The following is a 12,164-nucleotide window of genomic DNA, read 5'->3' on the forward strand; positions in this document are numbered from 1 at the left end:
GGGGCTGGGGGTGGCCGGGGCGCTCAGGGCGGCCGTGCCGGGCGAGGATCTCGGGCCTGGGAGAGATACGGGACCGGGCCTTGCCCAACAGGGAGGTGCAAATGGGGATTGTAACCAGTCTCCGAGAGTCGGGGCCCGGACGAAGCGTTGGGCGTCCGGGGCCTCTAGGCGGCTGCGGCGCCGCCTCCCCCATCAGCTGATCTGAACTTCCGGCCGCGCCGGCCATCACCACTTCCGCCTTCGCGCTCTTGTGAACTGAACCCAGTACGGGCTGGTGTAGGGGACATGTTTCTCTCCTGACTGAATTTCCTGCCTTTTTGTTTTTCCTCGAGCCTACTCTCAGACACCAAAAGACGAAGTCCACCCTGAAGGTATACGAAACGACTGAAGATTCTAGCTATAACTCGGTGTCCATAATGTCCTCAAGGGATAAACAGCCACCGTGAGTATCGGGAATTGTAGGCTGTCAATAGACAGCACAGGAACCATTGGACGGAGTTATTGTCCTAACTCTGGATAGGCCGTGGGGCCCATCACCTTCTGGGAATTGTAGTCTTGAAGCCTGCAACTCAGACTTCAAAGGGTTTAACTGGTTAAGTACCTTGGAAGACCTTTGACTTCAGGAAATGGTCCTTTTTGTCAGTACTGCCTTTGAATCTAAGAATTCTTAGCCCCCCCCCTTTTTTTTGCTTTAATAGACCCTTTACCAATCGGAAGTCCATGATTCTCCAAAATTGTAAATGCACAAAACAAAATACAATAACTGCAAAGGACACCAACTATATTGAAAATAAATTATTAATAAAACAAATTTGTAACATAGTAATGCTTACTTGCACATTAAATGACAGTATTAGGCTGGGGATGTAGTTCAGTGGAGGAGCTCTTGCCTAGCATGCATGAGGCCCTGGATCCAATGGTGGGTGGTAAACAAATCTACCTGGAAGTGAAGTAACTACTAGTTTTGATCCTAGTGATGACTATCAATTATATCTTGAGATATTTATAATTAACTGTAATATGCTGTTCAACTGCCATGATTAGGGCTGGGGGCATAGGTCAGTGATAAGACTGTCTGCAAAGCATGCACAAGACCCTGGTCTTAATCCCCAGCACCAAAAAAATAAAATAAAAATCGTGATTTCATAGGTACTGTTAGTAGTACTGTGGCTTGTTACCTACAGTCCTAATTGAAATGTTGTTTCATTCGTGATTAAGGATGTATTTCCCCCCATTCAAGTTCACAGCCAAAGTGCCTAAACACTAAGCTTCTTCCAGTATCTAAAAAGCTGGATTTTTTTGTTTTGGGAGAGGGTACTGGGGATCAAACTCAGGACCTTGAGCTTTACCAGTCAAGCACTGTGCCACTGAGCTACATCCCCAGCCCTAAAAGGATCACTTTTAAACCAAGTACAGAGGCACAGTGGACTCTTGATTTAAAACTCGATAGGTTCCTAGAGGTGCTTGTAACTAAGTCAATACAGCTGAGATCTGGATATTTACCTGGGTACATGCTATAGATAACAAGAGGTAGATGAATTTTCCCATTAACCTAATTAGCCCAAGTTGTTTGTATGTGAGGCCGGTCATAACTTGAGGGTCCACTGTACCTATAATCTCAGTGGAGAATCAGAGGCAGGCAGGAGAATCACAAGTATGAGCTTAGTCTGGGCAACTTAGCAAGAACCTGTCTCAAAATAGAAAAAAATAAAGAGCTAGGGATGTGGATTGATGGGAAGGTCCTATGTGCAATCCCCAATACCACCAAAAACAAAACAAAAAAACCCACCTGTTTGCAGCAGGCAGTTGCACAGTGCACTACCCGTGAGCTATGAGGGCAGTGGAAAGAGACAGCAATTGGGGTGGGGCACAAGATTTATCTTTACCTTAATTATCCCACTGGAACATTAAAAACTTCACTGATCTCTGTGTCCAACACTTAATACCATAAAGTACATAGAAAAGTTAACTCAATTATGCCTGAAAAGGCATAGTGCATATAAAATACTATGCAATTTATATCTAATATCAGGAGAACATAAAAGAAAACACCTTCAGCAACCTGCAGGTAACTTGGAAAAATGAATAGGTTAATACACAAGGCAATTACCAGGATTTAGCTAAGGGATTTGGCTAAGTGGCACCTTGCCTGCCTCACAAGTGCAAGGTCCTGAGTTCGATCCCCAGAACAAAAAGGTGGGGGCGCAATTACCAGTTAAGTCTGTTTCACCATTTGGGAGAGTGGAGTGGAGTGATGGGGGGTAGTCACTGGAATACTGGGATAATCAGCTCTACTTGATCATTGCCAAATAGAATAAGAAGAAAATAGTTACTGGGGGAAATGGGGAGAGAGTACTTAATTCACAATAAGACCCAATCTCTCTTCAGAAAATTTTATTTCAAGATAAAGCATAACTTCCATGCAGACCATGGCTCCAGTGAATGGAAAAAAAAGTGTTTTGCTTCATTTTACCCTACAAAAGAGGCATGATGATACAAATGTCTTTAAAATGCCTCTGCACAGTTCTCAGAAATGACAGTCCAAGTATTCAGTGGCGCAACACCTGCCTAGAAAGTGCAAGGTCATGAGTTTGATCCCTAGTACCCTCCACCAAAAGAGAAATGACAGTCCAATCATTAAATATGCTTTTCTTTCTTTTGGTACCAGGGATTGAACTCGGGTCCTTGCGCTTGCAAGGCAGGCCACCGAACCACTGAGCTAAATCCCCGGCCCATAAATATGCTTTTCCATTTTCAGATGAGGTGAGATTTATTAGGAAACCTTTGTATCAACTTATTCATTTTCTTCGGAGATAAAGTTCCAGACTCTCCCAGGGTCTCCTGGGATGATTTCATCTTTCGGGCTTCCTGAAAACAGAACAAAAATAGTACATATATGAAGTTTGTCCTGACTTAGGCCCATAGTTTTAGGGGGTTTTTTTTGTTTGGTTGGGTTTTTTTGGTTTGTTTTGTTTTTTTTTGCAGTACCAGGACTTTGCGTTTGCGAGGCAGGCAGTGTCACCACTGAGCTAAATCCCCAGCCCTGTTTTGTTGTTTTTTTGAGACAGGGTCTCCCTATGCAATTCAGGCTGGCCTTGAACTCATAGCAACCCTCCTGCCTCAGCCTCTCGAGTGCTGATATTACAAGCATGCACTATCACACTAGGCATGAAGCCCACAGTTTTTACAATGCTGTAAAGCAAACTAAGATATTAAGCAATCCTGAGAGATTGATGCCAATTCTTTTCAACAAAAGGGACTTAGAATCTACAAATGTATGATTTGTAGCTACTATACTATGACAGCCAACAGTTTAGTGGAGACTGGAAACCAACCTGTCCTTAGATAGCTTGACTATCTTCAGTTCTGTCCCAAACGGTGACTATTTAAGCAGCAATATAAATCTGTCAAAATGATTTTCCCATTCACTACTTCATTTGAAAATTCTATAACGTAGGTATTAATTTAACCTTACTTTATAAATATGGTAAGGCTAACGTCCAGAAAAGTGAAATAAATAGGTCAAGATCACACAACCTTCAAAACTGTAACTTCTTTCTGGGCATGGTGGTGCACACCTGGAATCCCAACACTTGGAAGATTGAGGCAGGAGGATCACTGCAAGTTCAAGGCCAGCCTGGGCTACACAGAAAAACTGTCTAAACAATCACAAACCTGTAACTTTGCCCATGCTGGCAAGTGAATGGGATCTTTCCTTCCCATCACCTAGAAAAAGGCAGAAGGAACACTAAACTGTATCTCCCATTCTTTTCCCAAGAAGACACCCCAGAAGCTGTCACCTTTGCCCTCGAAGAACAATCGAAGAAGTCTTCGATCTCTTTTTTGCACGCAGTGTCTCGGAATTCATTCTCCTTCCAGCAAGCCATCATCAACGACATCTCCGTGATACATGTCGCCTCTGGAGGGGAAGAACTGGGGGACCTTCAGTCACAGTGAGACTTTTCCTTCCCGCCCTCCTTCCCAGCCATCCGTTCCCCAGTCCGCTTTCCGCTCCAGTTCCTCCTCGGTTCCTACTACTCACCGCCCTTCTCCCGGCGCCGCTCCCCGACGCGGTTAGCTAGGATGAGGGGTTTGTTGGGCTTCAGGGTAGGTTTCCGCGGGTTCCCAAGCCGCGGCAGGCGTCCTCGTAGGCTGGGAGTCGCCATTATTGCGCGCCGCGCTCCCGGCAGCCACTGCGGCGCAGTGCGTGACCCTGCGTGACCCCTACGGAGTCAAAGAGGATATGCGCGCGGCACAACTCTGTTCTTGAGCTTGGTTGCGGTGAACCTGGGTTCGAACCTTCGCGGATTCTTAGCGGCGGGCAGCTTGCACGCTCATTCGTGAGAGCCCTGAAGTCTTTGGGCAGTACGGGGCAGGGGCATCCAGGGAAAGGCCCCGATAAACCGATACGCGTTTCTGTTGATGGCCCCCTGGCCTAGAGGAAGATTGTCAGACAAGGGCAAAGTGAATGGGAGCGAAAAAATAGGAGCTTTGTGATGTTAAGTTGGGAAAGTTGTTTTAATAAACACTACAAGAATTATTGTTTAGTATTGTAACTTTAGGAAACGTCCCCATGCCGCAAAGAAAGATTAGGCTTATTTCTGACTACGTACTGACATTTGTAATGATCCCATTGGGTAGGACGTTGTTTAACGCCTTTCGCGGTGATTTAATCCTCTTGCCCTTCTGAAGCTACTTGGTAGTGTCATTCCTGTTTATAGACGTTGTGATGGTTCATCAGACTTAGTTATTGGGGTTTTACTGTCTTGGTTTTGTTTTTGAGACAAGGTCTCGCTATGTGTTCAGGCTGGTTTCAAACTCAAGGCCTCAGCTCCCAGTTAGCACTGGGATTACAGGTATGCGCCACCACACCCGACCACCAGGCTTAGTTTTTGTTTTTTTTTTTCTGATACAGGACTATGTAGTTGAGACTGACCTGGAACTCACTATGTAGCCCAGGCTGATCTCGAACTCACAGCTATCCTCCTGCCTCAGCCTCCTGAGTGCTGGGATTACAGGCATGTGCCACCACGCCTGGCCCAGGCTTAGTTCTTAAGTGATTTTTGGTTATTTACAAAACTCAGTCCAGCCAGCTGTAATTCCAACACTTTGGGAGGCTAAAGCAGCCAGAGCCCCAAGTCCAGCCAAGACCCTGTCCTCAGTGGTGCAGGGCAGGGTGGCACATAGCTCAGTGCAAAGGCCCTAGGTTCAGTTGGGGGGAGGTACACTCAGTTCAAGGTGTCGTGAATTCTCAAGGCATCTCCAGATGAACTCCAAAAATTGTTTCTGGTAATGGAAGTATAATTTGAACAAGCTTATAGTTAACAACTGTTTTGAAGTAGCAATGTTTACTTAAATGTGTAAATTTAGCATTAAAAGTCATTTGTCATGGATGTTTTGGAATCTTCCCACTGACACCTGCATTGTTGATCTTCCTTCCCTTGAGACTCAGTTCACATCAGAGATGCCATCCCTGACTTCTCCTACCTGAATTTACTGTTAATGGCTTTATCAAACCCCCATACCCACAGTAAAATGTAAGCACCATGAGAGAAGGTAACATCTTGTATCTTGTTCATTGCTACATTCCCAGTGCCTATTACAGTGCCAATAAATACTTGTTAAATGAACAACTGTTTAAAATATTTTTACAGGTTTTCTTTTTCTTTTTTTTTTAAACAACCTATTTTATTTATTTTTTGTGTTTGGTACCAGGGATCAAACTCAGGACCTTGTATTTGTGAGGCAGGCAGCAGCATCACTGAGCTAAATCCCCAGCCCCATACAAGTTTTTGACTTTATCATGCCCACCCCTAAAAAATGACCAAGCAGAAGACATAAAAAAGCAATTTATTATACAAAATGAAACTCAATATAAAATAGCAACACTTGCAGTCAAGACACCAACCTGGCTCCACCCTCACACTCCAGCTGTTTAAATAAAACAAGATTCCTGCCAGCCACTACCACAAGTAACTACAGTTGTAGTGAGTAGTATGCTACTTCTATATAGGATGGAGCAGTCTGGACCCCAAACCAGGGAAAATTCATAATGCTTGCTTTCTCCATAGGAAAAGCAAAGCTTTAATTCATAAGTGTGGCTAATCCTAGTTCTTTCCCAGGTGGAAATGTAGCACCTGATTTACTCTGTCTTTTTTTTGTGAATACTTTAATACATGGTGATAGGAAAAAAGGTGAAAGTATGAGAATCACTGAGCACAAAACAGGCCTACATCACCAGCAACAACCATTCATAAACAGGTGGCTCACTTTGTACATAAAAGTGCTAAAGGAATACTAATGTGAACTGACCAGAGATAAGGATGATTCTGCACCTTGCATAACCAACACTTACTTGTTTCATTACACATAATGAAATCTGAGTCTTAACCTAGATTTGCACTTGTGCAATATATATTTTGCATTGTCAGTAGGCATCTGCACTGAAGAAGATTGCAGTCTTAGAAATTGGAGTCCTATGATTTATTTTATTTTATTTTATTGGCACCAGGGATTGTACTTGGTCTCTACTCTTGAGGCAGGTAGCAGTAACACTGAGCTAAATCCCCGGACCCTTATGATTTCTTTTGTAGGTGCCAACTATGTAAAATTTTAACTTTTTTCCCCTAGTACTGGGGATTGAACTCAAGCTTTACACGTGGTAGGCAAGAACTCTCCCACTGAGTTATATCCCAAAAACTTTTAAAATATATTTTTTTAAAAACATGGTCTAAGGGCTGGGAATTTAGTTCAGCAGTGTTGCGCCCGCCTCACAAGCACAAGGTCCTGAGTTTGATCCCTGGTACTGAAGGAAAAAAAAAAAAAAAAAAAGGTCTAAGTTTCCCACGCTAGCCTCAAAGTTGCTATCCTTCTGCTTCAGCTTCCAGAGTAGATGGAATTACAGGCATGTGCCATCATACCCAGCATAAGTGTTTTTTGGTTTTTGTTTTGTTTTTGAAAAAATCTCACTAGGCAGCTCAGGCTGGCCTTCAACTTGAGGCAATCTTCTTGCCTCAACCTTCCCAGTGCTGGGATTATGGATGTGCATCACCACACCTGGCTCACAAGTATACTTTTGAAGGTCTGTCCTTCTTTGCAAGAGACCAAACAGGGTAAGCAAACTTTCCATGCTATTATGAAAGACATCTTTCATTGAAGAATAAAATGAAGGGCCAGGGATGTAGTTCAAGGCAGAGCACATAGCATGTATAAGCCCTGGGTTTAATCCCAACACCACACACACACATACAAAAATGAAATGACGAAAGGCAATGAAATCCAGCCTAAACTATAGCTTTTCTTGTTCATATCCTTAGATGTTACAATAGTAAGCATATTAGTTGTTGAAGCATCTAACATGCATCCATTTCTATGTGAATATATATGTGTGTATAGACACATATATAGACATAAACTTACAATCAGATATATTGATAATCTATGGAACTACTCCAGTGATAATTCATTAATACCTTACAACTAGAATGGCTCTAAGCTCCAAGGTATCTGTTCTTGTTCCATTACCCTCTGAGAGAAAGTTCATGGTGTCAGTCATTGGACTGCATGTTTAAACCACAGCAACAGAAGAGCTTGGTGGCATCCCCAAGTCTGAATAAGGCTGTAATTTGGCCAGTCACTTTTGGTGGCTTAAATCTCTTGCCTTGCCTTGTTTGAATTTAGGGCCATGGGGGTTCCATGAAAAAGAGTCTCAGTAACATAAAGTTGTATGGAAGATTATCAGTAATATATGTAAATTCGACTTGTTCATCAATTTTTTCTGCCATAATTTCTAGCCTTAGTCTCCATCTTAGATCTATAAAATATAGGGAACTTTGTTAAATTGATGTGGCATATATTAGCTGTTGAACCTATTTATGAGATGAGAAGAAATCCAGATATAACCTAAATAAGCAAATTAGCAGTAAGAATGATAGCAAGATTTGTGTATCTTCATTTGAAATTGGGGAAAAGGGCCTAAAACCAAAAGGAAAAAGCCATTTAAAATAAAAACTTTAGGGCCAGGGATTTAGCTCAGCGTTTCAGTGGCCGGCCTGGCAAGCTCAAGGACCCGAGTTCAATCTCTGGTTCCAAAAAAATAAAATAAAATAAAATAAAATAAATAAAAACTTTAGCTGGACGTGGTGGCACATGTATGTAATCCTAGGACTTGGGAGGCTGAGGCAGGAGGATCACTTCGAGTTCAAGGCCAGCCTGAGCTACATAATGAGTTCAAGCCAGCCTGAACTAAATGAAAAGATACTATCTCAAAAACAATAACAAAATTGACCCTAAAGGCAATTAAAATAATATAAAAAAACACAAACCTGTGAGGCAGTGTGCTGGTATACACCTTATAATCCCACCTACACATAACCAACATAATGCAGAGGAGGAGATGGGAGGACTGTGTGAGGCCAGGTGGCAACATACCGAGACCCTATCTCACAAACAAACAAAACTAAACAAAAAACAAAAAAACAAACCCAGAATAGAACCCATGAGAGATTGGGCTTTTCTACCAACATAATTTATAAAGCTGATGAAGAGATTACTGGGGAAAGGATTTGGAGAACAGAACAGAAGTTTTAAGGTGTAACCTAGCCCATCTTACCTCACAATTGAGAGGATGAAATAGCTAGAGAAGACAGCAGTCTGAAAAATTCTGCTGGGCCAGCATATTGAGTCAAATGAGTGTTTCAGGCTTCTTGTCTCCCACTGAACCAAGATCTGGATGCCTCTCCTGGAGGAGAAGCTCTTTCATCACAGGCTGAGACTTTACTACACATCATTAAGATAAAATATTAGAGGATATAACAACCTATGATAAGACAATGTTTATTAAAGGCTTGTGCAGTGGATGCTTCTTATGTGCCATGGTGGAATAAGATCTTCACTCTTCCAAGGTAAAGATTAGAGATTTTGGTTCCTTTTCATGAAGATCTCATGTAGGTAATCCCAAAATTTGCTCTGCTGTGTTTCATTGTTGTAGATCATGGCAGTCAGGGCTTCCCCCTGGTACAGACCTTGCCAGTAATCTTGCAACCACATCTCCTTCCAGCTGAAATAACAAAATGGGGTGTAGGTCATGGAACCACAGCACAGAGATGAGTCCTGCCTTTCTCTGTTGCAAAAAGATTCCTAAGCAGCAAAAAGAAGGTATTTGGCTAGGACAAGGATCTGCTGTGAAAGGAAAAAAACATGAAGTAAATCCAGTACTAGCCCAAATAACAGGAAGTAAGCTACAAACACAAAGATACCACACAGTCCACGCAAAGTGTTAAAATAACTGACTTGCTGTCTCCTGGCTCTACCAGTGAGTTACACCCTCAGCAGTTTGTTTTGTGTTTTGTTTTATTTGAGCCAGGGTCTCACTACATATTCCAGGCTAGCCTTGAACTCACAGCGATCCTCCCACCTTAGCCTCCTGAGTCCTGGGATTCCAGACATAGGCTACTATGCCTGGCCATCCCTAGCACTTTAAAAAAATGTTTTGAGGGGCCGGGGACTTGCTCAGTGGCACCATGCCTGCCTCACAAGTACAAAGTACTGAGTTCAATCCCCAGTACCAAAAAAAAGTTTTGAGACAGGGTCCCACTAAATTGCACAGGTGGTCTTGAATTTGTTTTTTTGTTTTTTGTTTTTCCTGTACTGGGGATTGAACTCAGGACCCCAAACTTGTGAGGCAGGTGTGGTACTACTGAGCTAAATCCCTGGCCCTAAGTGGGCCTGAATTTACAATTCTCCTGCCTCAGCTTCCCAAGTAACTGGGATTATAGACCTAAATCACCATGTCCAGATTTAAATATTACTTTCTTGATATTTTATATATTTCCTCTAGTAAATTTTTTTTTTTTTTTTTTTTTTTTTCAGGGGAGACAGGGTCTCAGTTTCTAGTTCAGGCTGGCCCTGAACTATGTAGCCCAGGCTGGACTCGAACTCACTGTGATCCTCCTTCCTCAGCCTCCCAACTGCTGGGATTACAGGGTGCACCACCATGCCTGATTACCAGATCAATTTTTTTTTGTAAATCTTAATATTATATGCAACGTAAACTGTATACAAATTACTTCGCCAGTAGGACCAAACTGCTAGCAGCATACTGTATATAAGCAGCCCTCTGCTGCCATCCACTGTCCAAATGGGTGGGCCTCTGCAAACCACAATAGAAGCCTCTTTTTCTCCTGTTTAATCACCTCTCCCTCAACAGGTGTGGCTTGCTGCATGCAAGTGGCTTCAGTATTTTCCCACTCCACTTACCATATGGACTTCAACATCTGTGCCACTTTGTGCTACATACTACAGTAGCTTACCTCCTTTACAACCACATTGTCCATCATTGTTAATTATTAGTCTTTTAAAAACATTCCTTCTGTCTATGGTGAACATAACTTATCCAAATCAAGGTAGGTTTCGTGTGTGTGTGTGTGTGTGTGTGTGTGTGTGTGTGTGGTCTATGTGTCTCTGTGTATCCTGGGAACTAGGGTCTCATTAAATTGCCCAGTCTGGGCTCAAATTTGCAATCCTCCTACTTTAGCCCCCAAGCAAACTGGGATTATAGGTGTGCTCTACCATATCTGCCTTGAAAGGAAGCCTAAGGCAGGCTAGCACTCCAGGAGGCTGAGGCAGGAGGATCACTGTAAGCTCCAGACCAGCCTGAGCTACATAGTGAGTTCAAAGCCAGTCTGAACTACACACTGAGACCGTCTCAAAACAACAACAAAAAACAACCTCAGCCTCTTGAGCACCTTCTGCATAGTGGGGGTGGAGATACAAAGGTATACACTTTTATTTATTTTTTTGTGTGTTAAAGATGGAACTCAGGGCTTCTGGAACACTAGGCAAGCACCTCTACCACTGAACGACATTCCCAGAGTACGATGAGATGAGTATTTTTATTTTTTGGTACCAGGGATCAAACTCCAGCCCTTGTGCTTGCAAGGCAGGTGGCAAGAGAGGTGGTGAAACCACTGAGCTAAATCCCCAGCGAGATGAGTATTTTTATAAAGTTTTTTTGTTTGTTTTTTTTTAAATTTGGTTTGAGTGCTGCTAGGGATTGCACCCAGGTCAACTCCTAAGCCAATGAGGTCTATTTTTTAAGGACACTCCAAAATTCTGAGCCTGGCATTCGGACTATGCCTTGCCCCGATTCACCTGCCCAACTTTCTCTCCTCCTCCTCACCTCCGTGCACAGGCCCTCTGCTCTGGTTCAAGCCTTTTTTTCATCACTATTGCAAACACTGTCCACACAAGGTTTTCAGTTACCTTACCTCATCAACTACTCCACATCTTGCAGGCAGAGTGAGTGAATGTCAATTTCTTCCTGCTCCCCTCAATAGGTTACCTAGAGCTAGATCCTGGCTCACAGTAAACAAATGAGTAATTTGATCTGACAGCTGCTCGGGCCCATGCCAGCATCTCTTACCTGTCATTCTCCGGGATCTCTGCCACGTTGCCAAAGCCAGGTGTGGGCACCGGGCAGTCCATGTGTGAGGGCTGGGCAATGTGAGGTTCAGGGACAGGGATGTCCCCAAGAGAAGCAGCATGGGCCTTCTGAGCTTCTAGCCGAGCCAGTTCATGATCACAGACGAAACATTCGAAGCCGTTAAGGTAGTTCGGAAGTAGAGGGTCGTTCACTCCCCACTCCCGCTTCTTCAGGCTATCCAGGAGGAACTGGTTGGTGATGCCTCCGGGCTGCTTGTATGCCAGGTATTTCATATACTCGTCATCATTCTTGTCCAGAAAGTCAAGAAACTCTGCCAGTTTCTGAGGGGACTCAAAGTCGTCGATAAGGATGATGGAATGATTGTTGGGCATCCAGTCCCTCACGCAGGGGGATCCACGGTATACGGGCACAGCACCCAGGTGCATGGGGCGCCACAGTTTTTCGGTCATGTAGTCGTTGCAGATGGCATTTTCGAGGGCCAAGTGGAACTTATAGCGGGACAAGAAGGCCAAGAGCTCCGGATCCTCGGTGGTGGCTGTGGATGTGTCTTGCAACCTCGCCGTTGGCAGCGCTTTGTTCTGTAGGCACTTCCCGTAGGAGTCCACCTAGGTGGAGTAAGGGCGGCGGTCAGGAGGGCCGCGGCCGCACATTCCCCGGCTCCCCCACCCAGCCGCCAGCCCCCACGCACCCGGATGTAGCGCATGAGCTCGCGCACGTAGCG

At 43.8% G+C, this 12,164-nt stretch overlaps 2 protein-coding genes across 2 annotated transcripts in view; both read right to left on the minus strand.

Moving 5' to 3' along the window:
* Positions 1 to 2,361: 2,361 nt before the first annotated feature.
* Chchd1 (coiled-coil-helix-coiled-coil-helix domain containing 1) lies at positions 2,362 to 4,184 on the minus strand. The gene is made up of 3 exons (XM_010607094.3): positions 4,043 to 4,184; positions 3,801 to 3,919; positions 2,362 to 2,868 (listed from the first exon to the last, which is right to left on the minus strand). The coding sequence occupies exons 1-3, from the start codon at positions 4,164 to 4,166 to the stop codon at positions 2,755 to 2,757; spliced, it is 357 nt and encodes a 118-aa protein (XP_010605396.1). The 5' UTR covers positions 4,167 to 4,184; the 3' UTR covers positions 2,362 to 2,754.
* A 4,635-nt stretch (positions 4,185 to 8,819) lies between these two features.
* Positions 8,820 to 12,164, minus strand: part of Fut11 (fucosyltransferase 11) — a 4,141-nt gene continuing 796 nt past the window's right edge. Inside the window, 2 exon segments of the mRNA XM_033766525.1 lie at positions 8,820 to 9,058; positions 11,423 to 12,155. Of these exon segments, the coding sequence (XP_033622416.1) occupies positions 8,911 to 9,058; positions 11,423 to 12,155 (881 nt within the window). The 3' untranslated portion in view covers positions 8,820 to 8,910.

The sequence above is a fragment of the Fukomys damarensis genome, unplaced genomic scaffold (genome assembly GCF_012274545.1).
Source record: "Fukomys damarensis isolate Sample0158 unplaced genomic scaffold, DMR_v1.0_HiC HiC_scaffold_20, whole genome shotgun sequence".
Lineage (NCBI taxonomy): Eukaryota > Metazoa > Chordata > Mammalia > Rodentia > Bathyergidae > Fukomys > Fukomys damarensis.

Bases quoted from the DNA above. Each gene is read 5' to 3' on its own strand.
- Chchd1 (XM_010607094.3), bottom strand. From the start codon at position 4,166: ATGGCGACTCCCAGCCTACGAGGACGCCTGCCGCGGCTTGGGAACCCG. The intron at 3,920-4,042 runs GTGAGTAGTAGG...CTTCCCCTCCAG, and splicing joins GCGGCGCCGGGAGAAGGGCG to AGGCGACATGTATCACGGAG. The intron at 2,869-3,800 runs GTGACAGCTTCT...TTCTGTTTTCAG, and splicing joins ATTGTTCTTCGAGGGCAAAG to GAAGCCCGAAAGATGAAATC.